At 38.2% G+C, this 23,136-nt stretch overlaps 2 protein-coding genes across 8 annotated transcripts in view; one reads left to right on the top strand and one right to left on the bottom strand.

Annotated features, from left to right (window-relative positions):
- The window catches only part of FASTKD1 (FAST kinase domains 1), a 53,106-nt gene extending 52,672 nt beyond the window's left edge, over positions 1-434 (top strand). For all 7 annotated transcript variants that reach the window (XM_063648268.1, XM_063648267.1, XM_063648266.1 and 4 more), the window contains one exon: positions 257-434. In XM_063648268.1, coding sequence (XP_063504338.1) covers positions 257-358 — 102 coding nt within the window. In that variant the 3' untranslated portion in view covers positions 359-434. The remainder of the gene's footprint in view (positions 1-256) is intronic.
- Positions 435-3,940: 3,506 nt separating this feature from the next.
- On the bottom strand, positions 3,941-21,391 carry KLHL41 (kelch like family member 41). The gene is made up of 6 exons (XM_054476959.2): positions 19,462-21,391; positions 15,618-15,775; positions 15,388-15,495; positions 11,968-12,153; positions 9,163-9,309; positions 3,941-4,614 (listed from the first exon to the last, which is right to left on the bottom strand). Exons 1-6 carry the CDS (start codon positions 20,569-20,571, stop codon positions 4,503-4,505), a joined length of 1,821 nt encoding a protein of 606 aa, XP_054332934.1. The 5' UTR covers positions 20,572-21,391; the 3' UTR covers positions 3,941-4,502.
- Positions 21,392-23,136: the final 1,745 nt, after the last annotated feature.

Below are 23,136 nucleotides of genomic sequence, written 5' to 3'. Positions count from 1 at the left end.
AGAAGACTATGTAGGAAAAAATGTCCATCATTGGTATTGTAGGAAAAGGAGGATGAAAGGAACAGAAAAAAGTATTCTAGGCAATGTCAGAAGGATCCACTTGGCTTCCAATAAAGGTTCACAGGCTATCCTTATGTAAACTAATTTCACAGGATTCCTACAGCTTTGATCGGTAGTGCTTATATGTCTTCCTCTTCCTCAATGTTTTTTGTTGTTGCTTTAAAACTTTCATTCAAACTACATTACTTATTTTCAGATTTCTCAGTTTGAATGGAACTCTATGGCACTGTCAACAAAGGATGCTCGGATGGACTACCTGAGAGAACGTATATTTGGAGAAGTCAAGTCATGTTTGTAGTTTTTATTTAAAATGAATATTATCATGTGTTACATTTGGACTTATTTTAATAAAGTGGCCTGTCTGAATTAAAAAATAGGTGCAAATGTCCTAAGGTGGGAACATGCCTGGCATGTTTGAGAATAACAAAGGATCCAGTGTGGCTGGAGCAGAACAAGTGGGGAGTTGGGTGGGAGTATATAAGAGAAAAGATAAGAGATAATAGAGTCAAATACAACCTCTTGGCTATTCTGAACGAGATGAGAAGCCATTGGAGGGTTTCAAGCAAGGAATGATGCGAACTCACATTTTAACTGCGTTACTTTGGCTACCTTGTTGAGATAAGAAAAGACTATGATGAGGCAAATGTGTAAGAAAGAAAACTCTTTATGAGGTCATTGCAATAATCCAGACAAGAGTGGATGGTGGCTTGGAGAGAGTGGTAGCAGTAGAGGTAATGAGAAGTAGTCAGATTGTTTGGATGTATTTTGAAGATAAAGGCAACAGAATTTGCTGACTGATTGGATATAAGGTATGAGAGAAATAGGAGTCAAGGATAATTCTAAGTTTTTGTCCTAAGCAACGAAGAGGATGTCATTAGCATTAACTAAGATGTCTACAGGAAGAGCAAGATTGGGGGGGGCAGGTGGTGGGGGTTGATCACAAGTTTGTTTTAGATATGTCGAGTTTGTGATGTCTTTTAAACATCTAAGTGGATATATTAAATAGAGAATTCAGTAAATGAGCTTGGAGGTCAGGGAAGAGGTCCGGGCCCCAGATATAAATGTATAAATGTCAGCAGTATTCAATGCCATGAGAGTAGATGAAATCACTTAAAATGAGATTAGAGAAGAGTGAATGGAGGAGAGGTCTGAGGACTGAGTTTTCAGGTGCTCCAACATTAAAAGATTAAGAGGAAGAGGAGGAATCAGGAAAGGAGACTGAGCAGGGATGGCCAATGGGGTAGGAGGAAGGAAGGTAGTAATACTTCCTAGAAGCCAAGTGGATAAAGCATTTCAAGGGGGAGGTGAGTAGTTGTATCAGATGCTGCTGATAGGTCAGGAAAGATGAGAAATGGGAAATGGCTATTAAATTTAGCAACATGAAAATCATTAGTACTTTGGAAATAGTCGTTTTGAAGTGGTGCATGTGAAAGCCTGACTAGTTCAAGAGAAAATGGGAGGAGATACGTTTTCTCCTAAATGGAAGCAAAGAAATGGGGTAGTAGCTGAGTGGACCAGTCTTGACCTGGTGTAATCCTACACATTGAGGGAATAATGGCTTTTCCCTGTCTTACAACACATTTATTCAATAAAATGGTTACTAAGGGCCTACTATGTGATATAATCCCCAACCCTTCCTCTAAGAGTGATGGTTTTGTGCTCAGCAGGCCACAGCCTAACTACTCTCACTTAGGCCACCTGGTGGTAGAGGTAATTGACCATCTGAAACGTGGCTATCTTCTGACTCCATGACCCTCTCAGTTCACACTATCTCAAAATAAGTTGGTAGCTGGAGTGCCTTCAATCGTAAGCATAGCTTTAAAATATGTGTCTTGCATGTAATTTGCTTCACTGATATTTGGCTTAGGCTTAGTTGAAGTACATGTTTAAAATATCCAATAACTTTGCATGATTTGAACTCCAATACTTAATGATTTTGTGGAATATTAACTTCACAAAACGTTTTGTGAAAAACAAAATCAGAATAGTAAGTGAAAGATGTCCCATTGTCTCTTCCTCTTTCTGAATTTCCTCATACTCATATTAGTGGAAATGCTAAATTCAGTGTTTAATTTCCATGAAATGTGTTTTATTTCTCAAGCAAGTGATAACAAGAACTAAACCCTTGAATAGGTTAAAATATTTTACTATGCAACTTTAGAATAAAATGATTAGGCTGATGAGGGTTATAAAGGGTTTCCTTTGGATATAAATAATTAAAAATTCAGTCATTATATACTTGTGGTACATGGAAATCTTGATTGAATAATCCTGGTATACTTTCACTAGTTGTTACACATGATCTAACTTTTTACCTGTCACATCTCCTACTCTCTCTAGGCCAGCAGTCCCCAACCTTTTTGGCATCAGGGACCATTTTTGCGGAAGACAGTTCTTCCACAGACAGCAGTTGGGGGATGGTATGATTTCAGGATGAAACTGTTCCACCTCAGATCATCAGGCATTAGTTAGATTCTAATAAGGAGCATGCAACTTAGTTCCCTCGCAGGTACAGTTCACAATAACGTTCGACCCCCTATGAGAATCTAACATAGCTGCTGATCTGACAGGAGGTGGAGCTCAAGTGGTAATGCTCACTTGCCTGCCCACCGCTTACCTCTTGCTGTGTGGCCCAGTTGGGGACCCTTGCTCTAGGCTATCTGATTCAAATGGTTTTCTTTATATAGATACTCTTATTTTTTGACTGATGATTTTTCTATCTAAATAACTTAGATTGTTATAAACAAAAGCATTTTTTATTGAGATATAAATCCCATACTATAAAATTCACCCTTTAAAAGTGTATAATTCAGTGGTTTTTAGTATATTTGTGCAACCATCACCCATATCTGATTCCAGAACATCATCATCCTCAAACCCTGCAAGAAGCATTATTTTTACAACTTAATTTTACATCTACGTAGATTGGCATTCTCTCCTCAAAAGTAACCTCAATCCTGATTTTATAGTAAGTACTTCTTACAGTTTTATCACCCAGATGTACATTTCTGGACACCATAATCCCTGTGGCCCCCTCTTCCTCCACCCTTTTGAGTCTGTCTTTATAAGTGCCCCTTCCTCTTCCTAACAGTTTATTTGTTGAAGAACCTGTAGGATTTTCCACTTTGGGAATTTCTTGATTCCGTATTCATGCTGTAATTAAGAAAAGTATTTTTCAATATAGAAAAGTAATCAGGATTCTACTTTAAATACCCAAAATAAAACTTGTTTCTGTTAAATATATTTCTCTATTTATGGTAGAGAAAAAAAGGTGTATGGACACTTAGATCTGTTCTTTGTGCAACTCCTTGACAAATAATCATGAATGTTCCAAATTAGTCCCAAGTCAGGTTTTTCAGAAAATAATATGGGTAAGGATAGAAGTCAAATATATGTCTATGAAAGCTATGTGAGACTTATAAGTTGGTGTGTGGCTAAAAGTGATGATTAATTGATGACTTGCACAGAGTTCAATGTGATGGTTATGAGCAGATTGAGGAGTCAACTTACTATATGCACTAAGAAGGAACAGTGAATGGAGGATATCACATCCCAGAAAATGAAATAATACAGTCACCTTCCTTGCTGTCAGAAATTTAGCAAATAGGTAGCCCTTTCATGGAGTGTAGCCAAAATTTAAACCAGTGAATACACTTCCTCCTCCACATCATCACCCACTGACCCCAACTTCTGCCCCAGCAGTTTAAAGAATCAATCCATTTCCTAAGGGTGCTCCCTCACCCTCCTGCCACAGATGCTGTAGTTTAGTTAATGGCTTGAAGACTGTGATTTACTGGTTTTAAATTAAAATTTTTAAAATTTGATTTGGAAACCACAAATACTATGCCAGTGTCGAAAAAAGAATGGAGAGAAAAGGCCATTTGAATTTGACTACTTTTACTTACAAGAGACTTTTCCCCATCAAATGATTTCCCCATCCATTTATTACACTTCTGAAGTAGCATTTCTGAAGTCATCTTATGGCATGTAATTCTTAGTATAATGCACAGGATTCCTGTTATTTTGAAGCACGAGGAGAGGTTTTTGATATTTTAAACATTTTTTTAGTGTAGATGCACATATTCTCCACTTCCAATTGTAATAGAAAATCAGTGTAAGGATACTCTAATGATGCAAATGAAATGATTAGCAAACAACTCAAATTTAGGAGCCTCCTTTACAATCCATCGAGTGAAACAGATTCACAAAATAATTTGTTCAACTGAATATTTAATTTATTATTAGAAAATGGTTTTAAGCTCTGATCATTACATTGAAGAGTCAGTGACTGAGGTTTTGTTACCTACTGCTCATCTCTTAGACAATAACTTCCTGAATAATTTCTACATGAGTGTCTGTACAAGCTTTTAAAAAACAGAATAAATTAAAGCCCCATTCACCAAACAAACCACCTCCCAATCTATTATGTTTTGTCACCTTGTTCACAGTTTAGACAGTTTGAAGAGATTTAAACGTGTTGCTAGGCAACTAGCTCCTGAAGCATAACGTATTTCCTTCAACATCCCAGCCCATTCTTTTTTATCATCTTCATACCTGATGGAGGAAAAAAAAGTAATCAATAAGCATCTTTAGTTCCATAGGTTTCCCTGTGTTCAGAATACAAATGTGGATCTTTGAAAAAACCCTAGTGGCTCTTACTCAGAAGAAGATGCACCTGCCTGGTAGAACAGAAATATCTCCCAAATATGCATTGTCTGGATGAACATGTGCCTGAACTACGGCCACAGTATTTAATCTGGATGCCTAGGCAGTTCAGCATTCTCTGGGAATCAAAGACTTCAGAGAAGAGGAATAAATAGCTAAGCAGTTAAACATTCACCTTTGAACTGATGAAGATGGCTGGTCTCTGAGTCAAAGTAAGCAGACTCTTAAGAGAAAACTGGGGAAGAGCAGGGACTATCGGTAGACTTAATTATGCCTTCAATTGTTCCTATACACTAGTGCCTAGCATGGCACCTGATACACAGCAGTCACTTTATGAAAATTTGTTCCCCTTCCCCTTTATTGTTCTGTTTGAGGACTACTCTTAGACTTTGCACTTGACTTAGGTAAGAACTGGTCTTCATCTCTGAATATTCAAGGTTATAAAGATACAGACAACTTGAATTCCCTTGTACGATGTGTGCTGAACATGTCTGCTCTGCTTGGTGCCTGGAATATGTTCTTTGTGTGGGAAGATTCTAAATGCTTCCTTCTCTCTGAAACCTTTCTCACCTTCCTTAAGCACAGTTTGTTGCTTTCTCTTTCTCATATCATCCTTTATATGGTATTATAGCAATTATCACTCCATTTTAATTCCCCCCCATATCAATGTCCTCAAGCCCCAAAGGCATCTGAGGACAAATAATATATTAATATCTCTCCACAAATTGTCAAGACCTGGCACAAGACAACCCCAGATCAGCCAGGTGTAGTGGCTCACACCTGTGATCCCAGCACTTTGGGAGGCCAAGGGGGGCGGATCACCTGAGGTTAGGAGTTTGAGACCAGCCTGGCCAACATGGCAAAACCCCATCTCTACTAAAAATATAAAAATTAGCCAGGCATGGTAGTGTGCGCCTATAATCCTAGCTACTCTGGAGGCTGAGGCAAGAGAATTGCTTGAACCCGGGAGGTGGAGGTTGCAGTGAGTCAAGATTGCACAGCAAGACTCCATCTCAAAAAAAAAAAAAAAAAAAGATTGACCCCAAATCATTCTGTGATGAATGAAGGAGATTTAAAATAATTACTAAAATTAGCTTGTACCTACGTAAGATATGCACTGACTTAATTTCATCAATGTTCCAAATTAGTTCTCAACAACTGTACCATGCACTGATTTTTATGTAGAGGAAAGCAGACAAAAAATATTTTGCTACTAATAAAGGGAATAACCTTAATTACATAAAATTCAGGGCAACAAATTAAGAGATAAATAATAGTTTTAAATGACCTGAAGAAAGTGACCACATTTAAACAATATGAGGTTAAGGTTAAATGAGTTTTAAAAATGTTTGCTTCCTGGCAGTTATATTTACTTTCAGCTTGGTCAATCCTAAATAATGGAATGATTTCAAGAAAAAAATACAAGAATGGAATTTTTTTTTACATATCATAGTAAGAGGGTCTATGTTGAGAATGTGGTATACTGAGAGTTTTCACCTCTGCATGTATGGTTAGGGAGGTTCACTGGGAAATTGAGCGCAAATAGGCAGCCATGTTTCTCTAGATCGGCGGCCTTCAACTTTAACACACATATAAGTCACCTGGAGGGTTTGTGAAAACACAGATTGCTGGCCCTGTCACCCCCAGAGTTTCTAATTCAACAGATTTGAAGTGAGACCTGAGAATCTGCCTTTCTGATAAGTACCCAGGTGAGGCTGATGCTGCTTTGGGAACCACTGTAGTAGATTACAGGTTCTCAAACTTAATTGCCAATAGAACCATCTGGAGATGTTAAAGATACTGATGCCTAGGTCCTACTCTCAGAGATTGAGTTAATTGGTATGAAGGGTGGCCTGGGCATCAGGATATTTTAAAGCTCCCCAAGTGTTTCTAATATGCAGCAAAGTTTGAGAATCATGCTCCAGATCCTACCCCAAATTAGGAAATACCAGTCTCAAAATAGCCAAGCAGATAGTGATGAATGCCCCCCTCTTCTCTTTACCCAATCCAGTGGTTTCCAAACTTGTCTACACATATAGAAACATCCATGGATCTTTTAAAATTTCCAAAGCCCAGGCCATACTTCAGACCAATTAAATCACAGTCAATATGAGTGGGACAGAGGTGTTAGTATTTTTTGAAGCACCCTGGTGATTCAAATGTGCAGGCAACTTTGGGAACCACTGCTCTAATCGCAAAATAAACCACAATCAGAGAGGATCCCTCTTTTAGGTTCCCTAAACAATGTCAGGGCCACTTTTATAGCAGGAGATTCTGTACTTTCTTTTGCTGCCTGTAACTTTTCCCTGCAGCGGCAGCATGGCTTTTGATAACCCTTAGGAACCAGGAGGGCTTCAGGGAGGTCCCACTGATTGACAGCACGATTACTTAATATCAGTGTTTCTCAACCCTGGCTGCTGATTAGAATCATCTGGGGCTGGGCTCGGTGGCTGACGCCTGTAATCCCAGCACTGTGGAAGGCTGAGGTGGGTGGATCACCTGAGGTCAGGAGTTCAAGACCAGCCTGGCCAATATGGTGAAACCCCATCTCTACTAAAAATACAAAAATTAGCCGGGCATGGTGGCACACACCTGTAGTCCCAGCTACTCCAGAGGCTGAGGCAGGAGAATCGCTTGAACCCAGGAGCTGGAGATTGCAATGAGCCAAGATCACAAGACTGTACTACAGCCTGGGTGACAGAGTGAGACTCTGTCTCACCAAAAAAAAAAAAAAAAAAAAAAAAAACAATCATCTGGGAAGGTTTTAGGAACTAGGGATGCTCAACTCTACCTCCAGAAATTTTGATATAATTGGTCTGTGTTTAGGCCCAGACACTGGTATATTTTAAAAGCATCCCAGATGATTGTAACGTACAGCTAGGGTTGAGAATCACTGCCCATTTATATATTTGGTACCTGGCTCTGTTTTCCAAAAAACCCTAACCTTCCCAGCCTTCATTAGTTCATCCTTTTTTCCTACTGCTTCCAGCTTTTCCCCATCTCACTGTCTTGCTAATTTTAGCCTCTTTGCTCCGTGGAAATCTCATTTTTTTTCTCTTCCTCCCTCTTTTTTGGGGGGAGGAGGGATAATAGTTAATTTCCTTGCATAGCCACTTTTTTTCTTGCCCTCTACACAGCTAGTTAATATTACAACATGGGGAAATGATGTCTAATGCACAAATCATTGTTTGGTTAAGGTACCAGCTTTTCAGCCTTTTTAGTTCAGCATCTGGGAATAAAGCATCTGCTGGTTAAGGTATAGAACAAATAATACCCACTTTTCACTCTCAGGCTTAGTGGTATGCCTTCACTGATTAAGTATAAATGGCACTCTTCCAAAGCTGTACTTATAAACTTAAATGTGCAAACAATTCACCTGAGAATCTTGTTAAAAAATACAGATTCTCATTCAGTAGGGTCTGGGATTCTGTGTTTCCTTTTTTTTTTTCTTTTAAGACTCGCTCTGTTGCTGAGGCTGGAGTGCAGTGGCGCGATCTCAGCTAAAAATAAAATAAAAACATACTTTTTTTTTTTAATAGCCTCACTAAAATGTTCAACTGAGTAACAATTTCAAGTGTCATACTTAGGAGAACTGCCTGGCACCTCCAGGCAGGTGAAATGGATTGCTATTTTGACTTTTTTCATTTTAAAAAAGCATTTATTAGCTGAATCCTCAAACAATTGGAAGGCTGTTTAAATTAGATTGAAAACAGAACTAATGAAGTAGTGGAAAGCTCAAGAGGTTAAATGTTTCTTTAGGCCGGGCACGTGGCTCACACCTGTAATCCTAGCACTTTGGGAGATTGAGGCGGGTGGATCACCTGAGGTCAGGAGTTCGAGACCAGCCTGGGCAACATAGCGAAAGGCCATCTCTACTAAAAATATAAAAATTAGCTGGGCGTGGTGGCATATGCCTGTAATCCCAGCTACTCGGGAGGCTGAGGCAGGAGAATCACTTGAACCCGGGAGGCCGAGGTTGCAGTGAGCTGAGATCCTGCCATTGTACTCCAGCCTGGGTGACAGGAACTCTGTCTCAAAAAAATAAAAATAAAAAAGTAAAAAACATAATTTTTTTTTTAGAACTCTTTTGTTAGGAAATAAACTACTCTGGAGCAAAGAGGCTTTCACTCTACTGGATGCCTACAGCATTATACTCTTAGAGGTGGAATGAAGCTGACAGTATCAAAGGTCCAACTCTCATTTTATAGTAAGAAACAGGCCCAGATAATTTCTTTCCCAGGCTCAGAGCTAACCAGAAGTAGATACTTGTTCAAGTAAGTGGCATGTACAAAAGTTCAATTAGGTTTGAAGTGTTTAGTCTACTACCAAGAAGTAGCTTGCACGTTGGGAAAATCTGGCTTATTATTTACCACAAAATAGTTTATCAGTCATCTGATTTAATATGTGATTCTGAAAATTGAAGTGATGAGAACTTACTTCCATATGTCATTGACTTCAGTGGGTGCAAATTCTTTAGACTCCAGTTGAATCATAGCAAAACCACCAACTGCATACAGAGATCCAGCCAGGCTGACCAAACTGATGGAGCTTCTTTCTTGGGGAAATTCAGTCATTACATCCCATCTAGGTATCATTAAAAATATAGTCAATGTAAAACTTAAAAGAAATGCCAGATGTACTTACTGAACAATTATAGGAAATAATAATTTAAAAATTCAAGTAGTGGCCAGGCAGCCAGGCGCGGTGGGTCATGCCTGTAATCCCAGCACTTTGGGAGGCTGAGACGGGTAGATCACCTGAGGTCAGGAGTTTGAGACCAGCCTGACCAACGTGGTGAAACCCCACCTCTACCAAAAATACAAAAAATTAGCCAGGCACGGTGGCGTGCACTTGTAATCTCAGCTGTTTGGGAGGCTGAGGCAGGAGAATCACTTGAACCTGGGAGATGGAGGTTGCAGTGAGCTGAGATTGTGCAACTGCACTCCACCCTGGGCAACAGAGCGAGACTCCATCTAAATAAATAAATAAATAAATATTCAAGTAGCGGCTGGGTGCGGTGGCTCATGCCCGTAATCCCAGCACTTTGGGAGACTGAGGCAGGAGGATTGCTTGAGCCCAAGGAGTATGAGACCAGCCTGGGCAACAAAATGGACTGTCTCCACACACACACACACACACACACACACACACACACACACACACACACACACACACACACACACACACACCCCCAGGCCTGGGCGCGCGCGCGCGCACACACACACACACACACACACACACACACACACACACACACACACACACACACACACACACACACACACACACACACACACACACACACACACACACACCCCCAGGCCTGGGCAACAAAATGGGCTGTCTACACACACACACACACACACCCACCCCCAGGCCTGGGCAACAAAATGGACTATCTACACACACACACACACACACACACACACACACACACACACACACACACACACACGCGCCTGGTGGTATGTCCCTATAGTCCCAGCTACTTGGGAGGATCTCTTGAGCCCTTGAGGTCAAGGCTGCGGTGAGCTATGATCGCATTGCTGCATTCCAGCCTGGGTGATAGAGCAAAACCCTGTCTTTAAGGGGGGAAAAAATTCAAGGAGCACAGGCATCCAAAAGTAAATGACTAAGTTTGCTACTAGAAAATATTTGAAAGATGTAACTTCATTAAATATAAAGCCTTCAATATGGCAACCCTAAGGCCGGGCACGGTGGCTCATGCCTGTAATCCTAGCACTTTGGCAGGCCTAGGTGGGTGGATCACCTGAGGTCAGGAGTTCGAGACCAGCCTGACCAACATGGTGAAACCCCATCTCTACTAAAAATACAAAAAATTAGCCGATTTTTTTCTAATTATAAAAATAATATATGTACATTATAGAAAATCTATACTCCAGCCTGTGTGACACAATGAGGCCCTGTTTCAAAAAAAAAAAAAAAAAAAGTTTGAGAAAATCTGGAAAGTACAGAAGGGTATACAAGAAAGCAGATATCTCCATAATCACACCTTACAGACATAATCACAAGCAACAATTTGGTGTAATTTTGTCATCTTTTTAAAAAGCAGGTACATATAAGCTTCCATACATATAAATGAAGCTAAGAAGATATTTACAATTTTTGTGTGTTGCTTCTTAACTTACATCATGAGTGTTTACCCACATTACAGTCTTCAAAAACATTATTTTTAATGATAATTTAAATCGTGTTCCACAAAAGTTCCTTGTAATTTTCAGATACTAAAGTCTGTTTTGTAGTCAGGCATACATGTTTCTAAAAAAAGTAATAATAGTTCTCTTTTTTCTTCATTGCTAAACTAGGAATATAAAAGGTATATACTCATCCAGATGTGTGAGCTCAAAAATTTTAAAACGACCAATTTTATATGAAGAATAGCTGTCAAATATCTTTTCACATTAAGTCAATAAAAGCTTAAAAATGAAAATTTTAATAAAATTATAAACAGCATAAAGGAATGAAAACTTCTGAAGCATTCATACTTTACAGATATCAATCATTAACAAGTTAAGTGAAGATCTTTTCATAAAGAAACTACATTTAAAATCAAATGATTCCACAGAGACATGTATATCCATCTACACATAGACAATTATTCAGGGCCAGGTGTGCTGGCTCACACCTATAATCCTAGCACTTCGGGAGGCCACAGTGGGAGGCCTCCCACTGTGGCCTCCATTTGAGGCCAGGAGTTTGAGACCAGTCTGGACAACATAGTGAGACCCTGTCTGTACCAAAAACAAAAACAAAAATTAGCTGGGCATAGTGGTAGTCCTAGCTACTCAGGAGCCTGAGGCGAGAGGATCACCTGAGCCCAGGAGTTTGAGGCAGCAGTGAGCTATGATTTTGCCACTGCACTCCAGCCTGGGTGACAGAGCCAAACCTTGTCTCTTAAAAATAAAAAAATCAAAATTATTCACAAGTATTACCTTTGCATTTCTAAATTCACAAAGTTAATAACAAGGACAAATAGAGCATGACAACACTGACTTAAGGGTCATATGTTCCAGATTACAAACATGTAATGCATCAGAATGTTAGACGAGATTTACATCCAGTAACAACAAAAGAAACCCAGATGAAAATACTTCCTTTGTAATCTGTGGCTCTGTACCCTCCCCTCCCCACATCCTAATTAGAAAGATTACTTTTTATCCAAAGTTAACAATTAAAATGTATAGTTGTTCACATGCTATATACTAAGATGTGGCAACTCACTTATTTGTTGTAAGGTCAAAAGCTTCAACTGAAGCTGAAAGACCATCTTCAGTGACACCTCCTGCAATCACAATTTTGCCTTTATGGACTGCTACTCCAAACATGGAACGAGGAATTTTCATTGGAGCCAGATCTTTCCAATCTCCTTTTTTGGGGTTGAAGATAAACACTCTGTTTGTACATTTTCTGTAAACAGAAAAACAAATGTTCCCTTTAGAACCTTCTTTTTTTGACAGCACCTTCACTAATAATTTGGCTTTGCTTGTCATGAGAAATATATAGTAAGGCAGAAGATCAGAAAACTCCAAAGAATTCTTAATTTGAACATAGGCCACTAAACAAAGGACAAGCCCAAATGTGGGGACCAAAACTATAACTTAATTATACTATTGGAAGACAGGGTACCTTTACTTCTGGATAGCTGCTTAGAACCCCAGGCACAGCTGATTTTAATCGTATCTACTAAATTCAATTGAAGTTTTTTTTACTCTATTTGAGTAAAAAATAAAATCATAAACGTTTTATTGCACCTCAATAACAAATGGTAAGTTTATTTATTATCTGAATACCCTAGGAATGAATCAGTTAACTTAAAAAATAATTAGGTGCAAATATACCTACTTTAAATTTTATATGATATATCATTTTATTTTATATTAGCACTAACATACCAGTGCATTTTAGGAAATCTGGGACTATGGATTAGACAACAAATCATCTGAGCTGATGAATCATGAGAACAGTTTTACATGCTAAATGCTACCAGAAAGACCTGGACTCATCTGAATTATTATTCACTCTGCCACCCAGGCTGGAGTGCAGTGGTGCAATCTTGGCTCACTGCAACCTCTGCATCCAGGACTCAAGTGATCCTCCCATCTCAGCTTCCCAGGTAGCTGGGAACACAGGCGTGCGCCATCGCACCCAGCTAGTGTTTTGTGTGCTTGGTAGAGACAGGGTTTCGCCATGTTGGCCAGGCTGGTCTTGAATTCCTGAGCTCAAGTGATCCTCCAGCCTCAGCCTCCCAAAGTGCTGGGATTACAGGTGTGAGCCACCATGCCCCGCCCTTAGTATGTTTTTTATGGTTCCTTGAAGTTCTCTATAATTTGATGGGAGTTCAGAATTCCAAATAATAATTGATTAACTGGATATATTTGGTGATGAAAAACACCTCAACTTTTTTGTGAGGACAATTTTTTTCTTAATTGTGTAAAAGACCAGTTATCTGGAGTAGAAGCATTTCCTCTAATATTTGACTATTGGTATCATTTGAACACTTCGTGATAAGAACATTATCCAAAATCATGTTCTTCAAATTCATTAGTGGGAACTGGTGCAATGCAGCACTTACTTTTGTTTATTTATTTATTTTTGGAGACGGAGTTTCGCTCTTGTTGCCCAGGCTGGAGTGCAGTGGCGCGATCTCGGCTCACTGTCTCCCGGGTTCAAGCGATTCTCCTGTCTCAGCCTCCCTAGTAGCTGGGATTACAGGCGAACGCCACCACGCCCGGTTAATTTTGTATTTTTAGTAGAGATGGGGTTTCTCCACGTTGGACAGGCTGGTCTCAAACTCCCGACCTCAGGTGATCCGCCTGCCTCGGTCTCCCAAAGTGCTGGGATTACAGGCATGAGCCACTGCACCCAGCCCAGCACTTACTTTTAGATAATGACTCATTTCAAAGTTCTTGACTTTGACATTTGTCAAGCAGTGTTGTGTTAATTAATCATATTCTCAAGATTGATATATTCCTACTGACAAGAACTGTATGCTTCTTACTGACGTATCAATTTCCTAGTTACTAATGCTGCTTGAAGGAAACAATTTAAATCATTTGGCAGGGTTCCTGTGTTTCCAAAGTCAGAATGCTCTTTAGTAGTGATTTTCCATTCAATTTACTCAGGAAAAATGCCCAAAATAAGATCTGGCACCAGCTGAGCATATAATATGCCTTCCTTTAAATCTGATACGAATAGCTGGGATTAGGGAGGATATAAAAATTTTATAATATGTTATCTTTGAATACAGGTAGACGTTTAAAAACCATTGCTTTTTAAAATCGCCTTTTCTGTGCTATATTTACCATTTAAATTGACTAATATCCAATAATCATTAACTCCAGAATAGAGTTCTTGACATCTAACACATTTCCATATTTTACTCTCCTTTCCTGCTTTGCCCTTACAATTCTTAATTTTGGTTCCCTTTTCAGGGTTGGACATCACTATTAATTCAATGGCCTGGGCAAATGATGATAAGCCAAATCAGGCAGATTTTTCGGGGGCAGAATATTAGTTCTCACCATCTAAACTGAAAATGCTTATTTTACTAGACAGGCTATACTGGTTTGACTGTCTCAGAAGCATTCGGAGCTCACTTCTCCTCTCTCTGGGTTATAAGATCTCTTTCCCGATTACAGGTTCCTTGAGAATTGACTAGAAATCAAGTTAGGTTTATATATGAAACCTCATCCTGGTTTTCTCACAAGATACTGGGTGCTACTGGGAGCTCAGTTTTGAACAGTTGGAAGCCATTTTGAATATTACCTCTGTCAGGGAGTAAATATGTAGAAGAACACTGCTGAAGAAATAACTGCCTTAATTTTTTGTTTTTATTTTGTCTTTTTTACTTCCCTCTTTTCAATCACCACGCTTTTCTTTCAAACTGACCTATCTAAAGTCCCTCTTATGGATGTAAAGTACAAATCCATGATATTTTTTATGCACAATTGTCTTAGAAGATATATTTTAAATACTACATTAAAGATACATTTCAATTTTTATCTACTTATGGCTAAATGAATAAGAAAACCCATTGATTTTAATGTAGTAAAATACAATTATAAATCAGTGAAATACAGGACTTGATTATGCTCCTAGATGCTGCCTGGACTGTAAGGATGCTTATGATTGGGGTATTAGGCTCATTCCTAGCAGTATGCTGAGTATCTACATGTTTACTTCAGCGACTTGAAATTTTAAGATTTTCCCTCGACAGTATGATAGGTGAGAACCATGTCCCATTTTAGTGTGCAGATCCAAATGAAAAGAGGAAGAGACCAGGCGTGGTGGCTCACACCTATAATCCTAGCACTTTGGGAGGCTGAGGTGGGCAGATCACCTGAGGTCGGGAGTTCAAGACCAGCCTGACCAACATGGAGAAACCCTGTCTCTACTAAAAATACAAAATTAGCCAGGCGTGGTGGAGCATGCCTGTAATCCCAGCTACTGAGGAGGCTGAGACAGGAGAATCGCTTGAACCCATGAGGCGGCGGTTGCAGTGAGCCGAGATCACACCACTGCACTCCAGCCTGGGCAACAAGAGTGAAGCCCCATCTCAAAAAAAAAAGAAAAGAAAAGAGGAAGAAACCCTTCCAATAAAAAGTCATTTGGACATAAATCATGAGAGTTCAGGGTACTTACTTGTCATCTGTCTTTCCTCCTAGACAATATATCATCCCTTTATGTGAAATCACATTATGGCCATAGACTTTGATAGGGAGTTTTTTTACTTCGTTCCATTTTGCAGCCCTAAAATTAAACGAGACAGAATTTATATACTTTCAGTAAATTCCAGGTTCTGAAAATATGAATATGTTGTAGGCACACATATACTTGAATGCTTAGGGAACAGGAATATCATGCCAACTTACACAGGATCATAGCATAATACTGAATCCAGCGAAGCCTCTGTTTGAAGGTCTTTGCCTGCAACTACATAGATTTTATCATCTACCTCTCCCAGACCGAAGAGACACCTGGCTGAAGGCAGAGGTGGAAGTCCAACCCATTCAGATGCTATGCTATCGAGCTGAAAAAAATATATAGGAGAGATTGTGGAGTCTGTTAGAAAAAAATTACAAGTACACCAAAAAAAGTTATACTTTATGTGTTGTTTAGAAGTCATCGAGATAGTCAAATATCTCACAAGTAAATAAAACTACAACCCCAAAGTATCATATTGTAGCATAATTACCAAGAAGAATGAGTAAATCTACTTGGCCTACCAGATAAAGATATCAAAATCTTCAAGCCTTCAAGAAAAGAAAAAATAAAATAGAATCACCAGAGGTTAATTACAACCATGAGGTTTCTTGTCAAATTTTCTCCCATATTGCCTTGTTCAGCTTCGAAACAGGAGATCCCAATACTTTTAGGACACTGGGGAAAAAATGCTGTCAGAGCAAGGAAGGTCACAGACTGTGAATGACCCCTGCGTGCTATATTTAACATGCTCCCCATGCCGGCAGCGGGGACAGCTGGACCTGTCACTCAGTCCACAAACAACTGGGATGTTGGGCAATATCTTTTTTTCTTTCTTTAAAAACATTTTAGGTTCTCTGTGTTTTGCTTTATTATTCCTGATACAGGCAGGTGTTAAAGTGAATTTCCTAGTGTGTTGTTGGGAGTCACTTGAAATACTCTTCTCTTTTTTTTAATTTATATTAATAAGTAACTGCTCATTTTTGGTCACCACCACTTCTGCAAGCTTAAGATTTTCCCAAGGAGGAAAATCTCCTTGTGCCCATGCCCTGGGGTAGGTGATGGTGGCATCTGTTTCAGCACTTACTTTTGGTAATTTAAAGATTTTACACTTTGCATTTTAGCACACTAAGGCACAAGAAACCTGTTTTCTGCAAGAGTACAGTTGCAGATTTGTTGTTCTCTCTCGTATCACTTCTAGATTGCAAAAATAAAATGAATAAAACCCAGTTTCACTGGATACTAAGAATAGATGTGCATACAAATGGCTGTGGTATAGACAGGGGTGTCTGTGGAAGCCTATCTGTATGTGGTCTAGTAACCTCAGTTAAAGCACTAATTAAGACTAGATGACATGAGAAGTTTAATCTCCACATGTGCATTGTTAGCTTTGCATTCACTAATTTCAACAGCTAGATTTTGATCCCTTATGTTTTCACTTTTGAAAGAAATTCTTTGATCATGAAGGTGGTGTGTAATATAGTGGAAATAATAATGAACATTTATGGGGTTCTGACTGTTGTCATAGGCTTTGAACTAAATGCTTTACACAGGTAACCTCATTTAGTTCTCCAGGATAGGCATTTCTATCATCCCCATTTTACAGATGAGGAAACTGAGGCACAGGAAGATTAAATAATTTTCCCAAATATACAGAACTTTTAGGTGATATTCAAATCCAAGCCATCTACATTCACAGTTGGTTTTAAAAAATGGAAACAGCAGCCATCATAATCCCATACCTGTGATCTTAACTCTCATACTGTACAGTACTGCCTACCTTCCCATATTACCCGTTAGAGGGCACTTTCTCTAGCAGATGGAACAGTAGACTACCTGCCAGTCTCTTTTATAGAGGAGCTATCAAGCTATTTAACTTCTCTGAGTTCAACTTTCCTCATTGTTAAAATTAGGGTTTGGACCTAGATTACTTTAAGACCTCTTCAAAAATTTGATGAATCTATTAATTCAAATTAATGAGTGGGGGAAAAAAACCTCTCTTACCAAGGTAAAAAATTCTCATAATCTATTTACAGCATACAATCAAAGGTCAAATTACTCCTAAATTAATGCATTTTAAATAGATGTGACCAAGCAGAAAAATATAAAACCTGAAATTCTCATGTAAATATTGTCTGATGAGTCACAGCCCTCTTTTATGGTGAAGTGTTTTTATCCTGGCATACCATTCTATTAGTGCCTTTTAAAAGCAGCAAGGCATTTGCAGTGAGAGGGAGTTGACCTTCCAACTTTGTATAACTGTTATTGTTAATGTTCTGTTATACAGAACATTAAGTAGGTTTCTTGAACCAAAAATGAGAAGCTGTGTCAGTAAAAGTAAGGGTTTTATTAGGCTGGAAGAGAAGGATAAAGATTAAATTGAACACTTGAAAGTAAAAAGGACTGTGTTATAGATATATTCAGTAAATTAAATATGAAATGAAATTTAAAACTCCAGTAATTTTGGAGAATCGCTCCATGGCAACAACTATTCCGTGGATCTGTCATTTGTAGGTATCTACCTATATGTCTGTCATCTATCTATCTGTGTTTTCATAACATTCTTACTTCCTGGATGTATTTATAGCCTTTTTCATTGACTTTGCCCTTTTTGAAGTTTATTTGACTTTAAAATTAGGGCTTGGGAAATTTTCTGACCCACATTCAAATACTTATAACATTCTTCACTGGAACTTCGAAAATTAAGAAACATGATTAATATGTATTATTACAACTACATTTTTCAAGATTAGAAAAAGTTGATTAAAGGTATAATAGTATTTTGTGAATGCAAAGTATGTCACACACTTTGAGAGCATACTGTGACTGTGGTATGACATTGTATACTTGCTTATCTTTGGCCTTTCCAACTAAAGTGCCCATAAGCCCCGGCCATGATTAGCTATGACCTAAACAAACTCTTTTGAGCCAGTTGTAAGCTATAAAGTTTCAGTACTGGCATTATTGAAGACAAAGGATAAGCCAACTCCTTCATAAACTGATAAAGTATAACACATTGATAATATAAGACAAATTCCTTTCAAACAACTAAGGGTATATTGGTTTAGGAGAATTAATTTTCTTGGAAAATTCTGTGGTTTCACAAAACAGATTGTTAAGTTCTAGTAATGTCTAAGTATATTTCTGATCCAAATAAATGTGATATAATAAAAATTTCTAACTATAATTAATTCAAATTAGCAACTTTTGTGTAGACAGTTTTTCTTAGAAGATAATCCAAAGTGTGTGGAATATGTACACAAGTTTTTTTCATTTTCAACAAAACTATATTTTAGGCAGTAACCATAAATAAGAGATGAAGTGCTACCTCTAAGAACTTCAAATGAAGTTCGGGGAAACTTGGAAGAAGGTAGAAAATCTGACCAATTTAGAGCTGCCAGCAGATGAAGAAGAAAAAAAATTAAAAAAGAAAATCTGACCAATTATTACTTCTTTATAATGTATAAGAACTTTGATTTAGGGAAACTATTTGGGGAAAGACATTAACTATTTTTAATAGGTAAGAGTATACAAGATTAAATTTAGTTTTTACAGCAGGGGGCGGTGGCTCACACTGGTAATCCCAGCACTTTGGGAAGCCAAATTGGGAGGCTTGCTTGAGCCCAGGAGTTTGAGACCAGCCGGGGCAACGTAGTGACAGCCCATCTCTGCTAAGAAAAAATAAATTTAGTTTTTATTAAAATACTGGGCTTTGAGGGATTAGAGTCACGATCATCTATAAACAAGGCATTTTTGGTAAAATAGTATAAAGAACATCTTAAGTCATTAAACATGAATTAGAACCTCATTATTCACCAAACTTTTTATTACACATTAACAAAGCCGTCAAATATTTTTCTGTCAACCCTCTATACAGCAAAAGAGCAAGGGACTAGAATAGGACATCAATTAGAGTAAAATGCAAGCAGCCTCAATAATTCACAAATTGGCTAACTGGATGGTGAGTAACAGCCTTCCCTTTAAGCAACTACATATACAAAAAGTCCTTCTTACCTGGAAGAAGTATGACTGTAGAGGTTGATCCTTATTTTCTTCATCCACATATAGTCCTCCTACCACATATATCTGATTTTGCTGGGTAACAATGCTGGAATGATTTCTGGGAATCTGCTCAGCCAGTGCAGTAAGGTAGCATTCATTTTCTGTGGGGTCATAAGCCACTGCTGCTGTGTCATTAACCAAGAGGATGAGGTCTTTTACAAACATTCCGTGCCTGGGAATGTCATTCAGGTAACCAGGAAGTAAATCTTCATCACCAACATCACCATTCACCTCACCAGCCCCAGTCTTCGCGGCATTTTTGCTAGGTTCTGGAAGTTTGCCTGCGAAAGCATCTTTTAGAACTTTGATTTTTTTCTGGAGGTCTGGGTTGCTTTTAATTATATCATCTTTCTCAACATGATCCTTAAAATATTTTTCTGTCATAAGGCGAAAACGGATACAATCAAACACTTCACTAAGGTTTTTAACCCTGTTTTCCTTGTCTGTTCGCACCCATTTCATCACTGCCTCAAATACTGCTTCTTCTTTTTCTACATTTAGGCTGTCATTTGAAATGACTGAGATCAGTTCCTGTGGAGACAGTTGCATAAAGTCCTCCTCCTTACAAATCTGTACAAAGCGATCAGACACAAATTCACGGGCAGAAATGGCGAGCCTCGGGCAGTCAAGAAGAAGTCCTAATCTTAGGATGGCTAGACAGTTACCAGGAGCAAGTCTTTTCTGAAGATAAGAAACGCAGACAGTAAACACTGAGGGAATCTGAAAGCGGCTGGCCAATGCAAAAATATCTTGCACATTTCCGTCATTGAGATCAATACTGGCAGAGTACAGGTATTTGATGATTAAATCAAGTATGGCAGGATCCACATTGTCTAGCACTACCTCCTTTTTTTTTGCCTCATCAATTTCAGATAAAAAGTACTCACGGAAGTAAGGACTACAAGCTGACAAAATCAATCTGTGGCAAGGAAGACTTTTGTCACCTGCTTTTAGGGTGCAATCGATGAATTTTTTCTCATCCAGGAGATCTTTTAGACCATCCTGAAGAAGGGTGGATTGGTAAAGCCGCAGTTCCTCTGCAAGTTCCCGCTGGGAATCCATTCTGTGAGTAACCTGGGTAAGGAAGGGGACACTGAAGGCCTTAGCTCCTTGCAGCACACAGGTCTAGCTGTAAAAAGGCAGATCAGTGTGCTTTGCCCAGCTTGAAGCCTTTGCAACTTAATCCCACTAGCTAAATATAGATACCAACTCTAACAACGGGAATTTAGGAGAGCTGGCTTGGAAAGAAGAGTTGTTCTTGCAGCTGTTATAGATTGAAAGTAACAACTGGAACTTTTAATCACTAGGGAAACAGCTAAGCAACAAGACATTTAAGTGAAGTTGAAAGCTTAAAAATACATAACACATTAGAAGATATATTAATAAAGGCTACTACAAGAAAATGTTTATTGAATTAACAGAAAAATGAATCATAAAAATGAGTCACTCCTCTAAATATGTTCTAGTGTCAAGCTACTTGGCTCTCTGAATTAATGATGCAAAGGTCAAGAATATGAGATGTGTTCATTTGACTACTCATAAGCAAGATCCCATTTCCAATAATTGTTACATACAAATTTTTACTTCCTACGCAGAACAGTGGGATATAGATATTTCTTTTAGAAGTAGTAAACTTAAAGATGTTTACTTATATACTAGTTTTACAAAACCTTTAATGTTGCCATGATAATTGAAAAAAGAAATGCAGAGGAATTGCTAATTTTCTAAAACATTCCAAATTATTCTTACATGGAAAAATTGTAATTAATATTGAATTAAATTATAAAATTATTTATTCATATCCTGCCTTGTCGTACAAACGATCTAATGTGGCAAACGATAATAAGGTAAAATAAAAGCAAAAGGTTAAAAGGAATCACAGGGCCAGAAAAAATGATTAAAAGTCAATCTAGGGAACAAAAAAGTCCACACACATACAAATAAGATCACAAAAGATAATCTGTAAAGTATCAAAAATTATCTTTCATTAAATAAAAGGTTAAAAAATAGAACAAATATAACCCCATGAGAACAATGTTATCACTAGAACACAGCAAAATCAAGACGAAGTCCTACAACAGTCATAGAGAACAGCCCCCTCTTTTTTAAAAAAGAGTATATAACTGGGGACATAACGTAAGTTGTTGATTATAATAGAATACCATATTAATTATGGAGGTAGAAGTAATGATTTGAAAGAAAATTGGTCCTTTGTTTATAGATAGATGGTATAATATACTTCATTAAATACTTTTATTTATTTATTTATTTTTGAGACAGAGTGTCGCTCTGTCACCCAGGCTGGAGTACAATGGCGCGGTCTCAGCTCACTGCAGCTTCTGCCTCCCGGGTTCAAGCAATTCTCTTGCCTCAGCCTCCCGAGTAGCTGGGATTACAGGCACCCGCCACCATGCCTGGCTAATTTTTGTATTTTTAGTAGAGACAGGGTTTCACCATGTTGGCCAGGCTGGTCTCGGACTGCTGACCTCACGATCCGCCTGCCTCGGCCTCCCAAATTGCTGGGATTACAGGTGTGAGCCACCGTACTGGGCCCATTAAATACTTTATTACACAGTCATATTGTCACATTATCTGAACTCAAGTAGGGCTGTAGAAATACTGTAATTTCAAAAGTTGGTATTTTTACACATACCCCCAAAAACAAATTCCATGAAGACAGGGATTATGGGAGTGTCTGTTCTTTTCAAATGCTATAGCCTAGGGGTTTCGTGAGTGCTTTATAAGTATTTGTTGAATGAATGAATGCCCCAGATTAAGGAATTTGTATTTTTAAACTTCAAGGTCTGTATCCATGAGTAAAGGCCTTTTTTTTTATTTTACATCACAGTGAAGTCAATGGTACTGTCAGCTGCTAAAACAACAGCTGAAAGAAGAGCTCATTGACTCTTTTTCCATTTATAGATGCCACTAAAGGTTTTAACACACTAGAAAAAACTAACAGCTGCTTCCTTGTTTAAACAATAAATGACTCATTTCTCTCTACACGTAACATCTAACATTTGAAAAGATTAATGAGTCAGATGCAAACATCATATGACATCTGAGATTATTCCTCACTAGTCGGCAATTTTATAGTCTCTTTTGCTTGAAAAAAACAATATTTAAACAATAGTTATGGCAGCATTTTCTCTGTGACCAGTACAAATTTTTCATACACTCTTTCCCCTCGTCTTAAAGGTGGTTTATTATAATTCCAATCCTTAAAATGTAGAAATCCTTTTCCATTTAAGTGAAGAAACCAATTTGTAGCTTTTGTTGATTTTTAATAAACTTAGGTTAGCACTTGGTTGTACTGTACGTCTACGGTTGTATACAGACTTGCATCTTATTTTAAATGTTTTTACATACTTTTCCCTCTGGAAGAAGAAGGCTCCTTTGGCTAATTTCAATTATTTGAAAAAGATTCCTTACAATGTGTTTTACACGGTAACAGTGGTCAAAAACACCGAATGATCCTAGAGAGGTCAACAAGTCTTACCTAACCAAGAAATGAGAAAAATAATATCCTATTTTTGAAAATTCAAAGAAGTTTCAATAAATACAAAGAGCAAGTTAATAAACAAAGTTATTTTCTTACAAAGTAAATGTATTCTTGCCAAAACTACA

The sequence above is a fragment of the Pongo pygmaeus genome, chromosome 11 (assembly GCF_028885625.2).
Source record: "Pongo pygmaeus isolate AG05252 chromosome 11, NHGRI_mPonPyg2-v2.0_pri, whole genome shotgun sequence".
NCBI lineage: Eukaryota > Metazoa > Chordata > Mammalia > Primates > Hominidae > Pongo > Pongo pygmaeus.
Note: the sequence above shows the minus strand (reverse complement) of the source record. Positions and strands in the feature narration are given on the sequence as shown.

What these genes read in the sequence shown, in the direction of transcription:
- KLHL41 (XM_054476959.2), bottom strand. Translation starts at nt 20,571, where the DNA reads ATGGATTCCCAGCGGGAACTTGCAGAGGAACTGCGGCTTTACCAATCC. An exon ending in GTATTATGCTATGATCCTGT is followed by an intron (nt 15,496 to 15,617) that starts GTAAGTTGGCAT and finishes GTTTAATTTTAG; the next exon opens with GGCTGCAAAATGGAACGAAG. An exon ending in GAAGTCAATGACATATGGAA is followed by an intron (nt 4,615 to 9,162) that starts GTAAGTTCTCAT and finishes TTCCTCCATCAG; the next exon opens with GTATGAAGATGATAAAAAAG.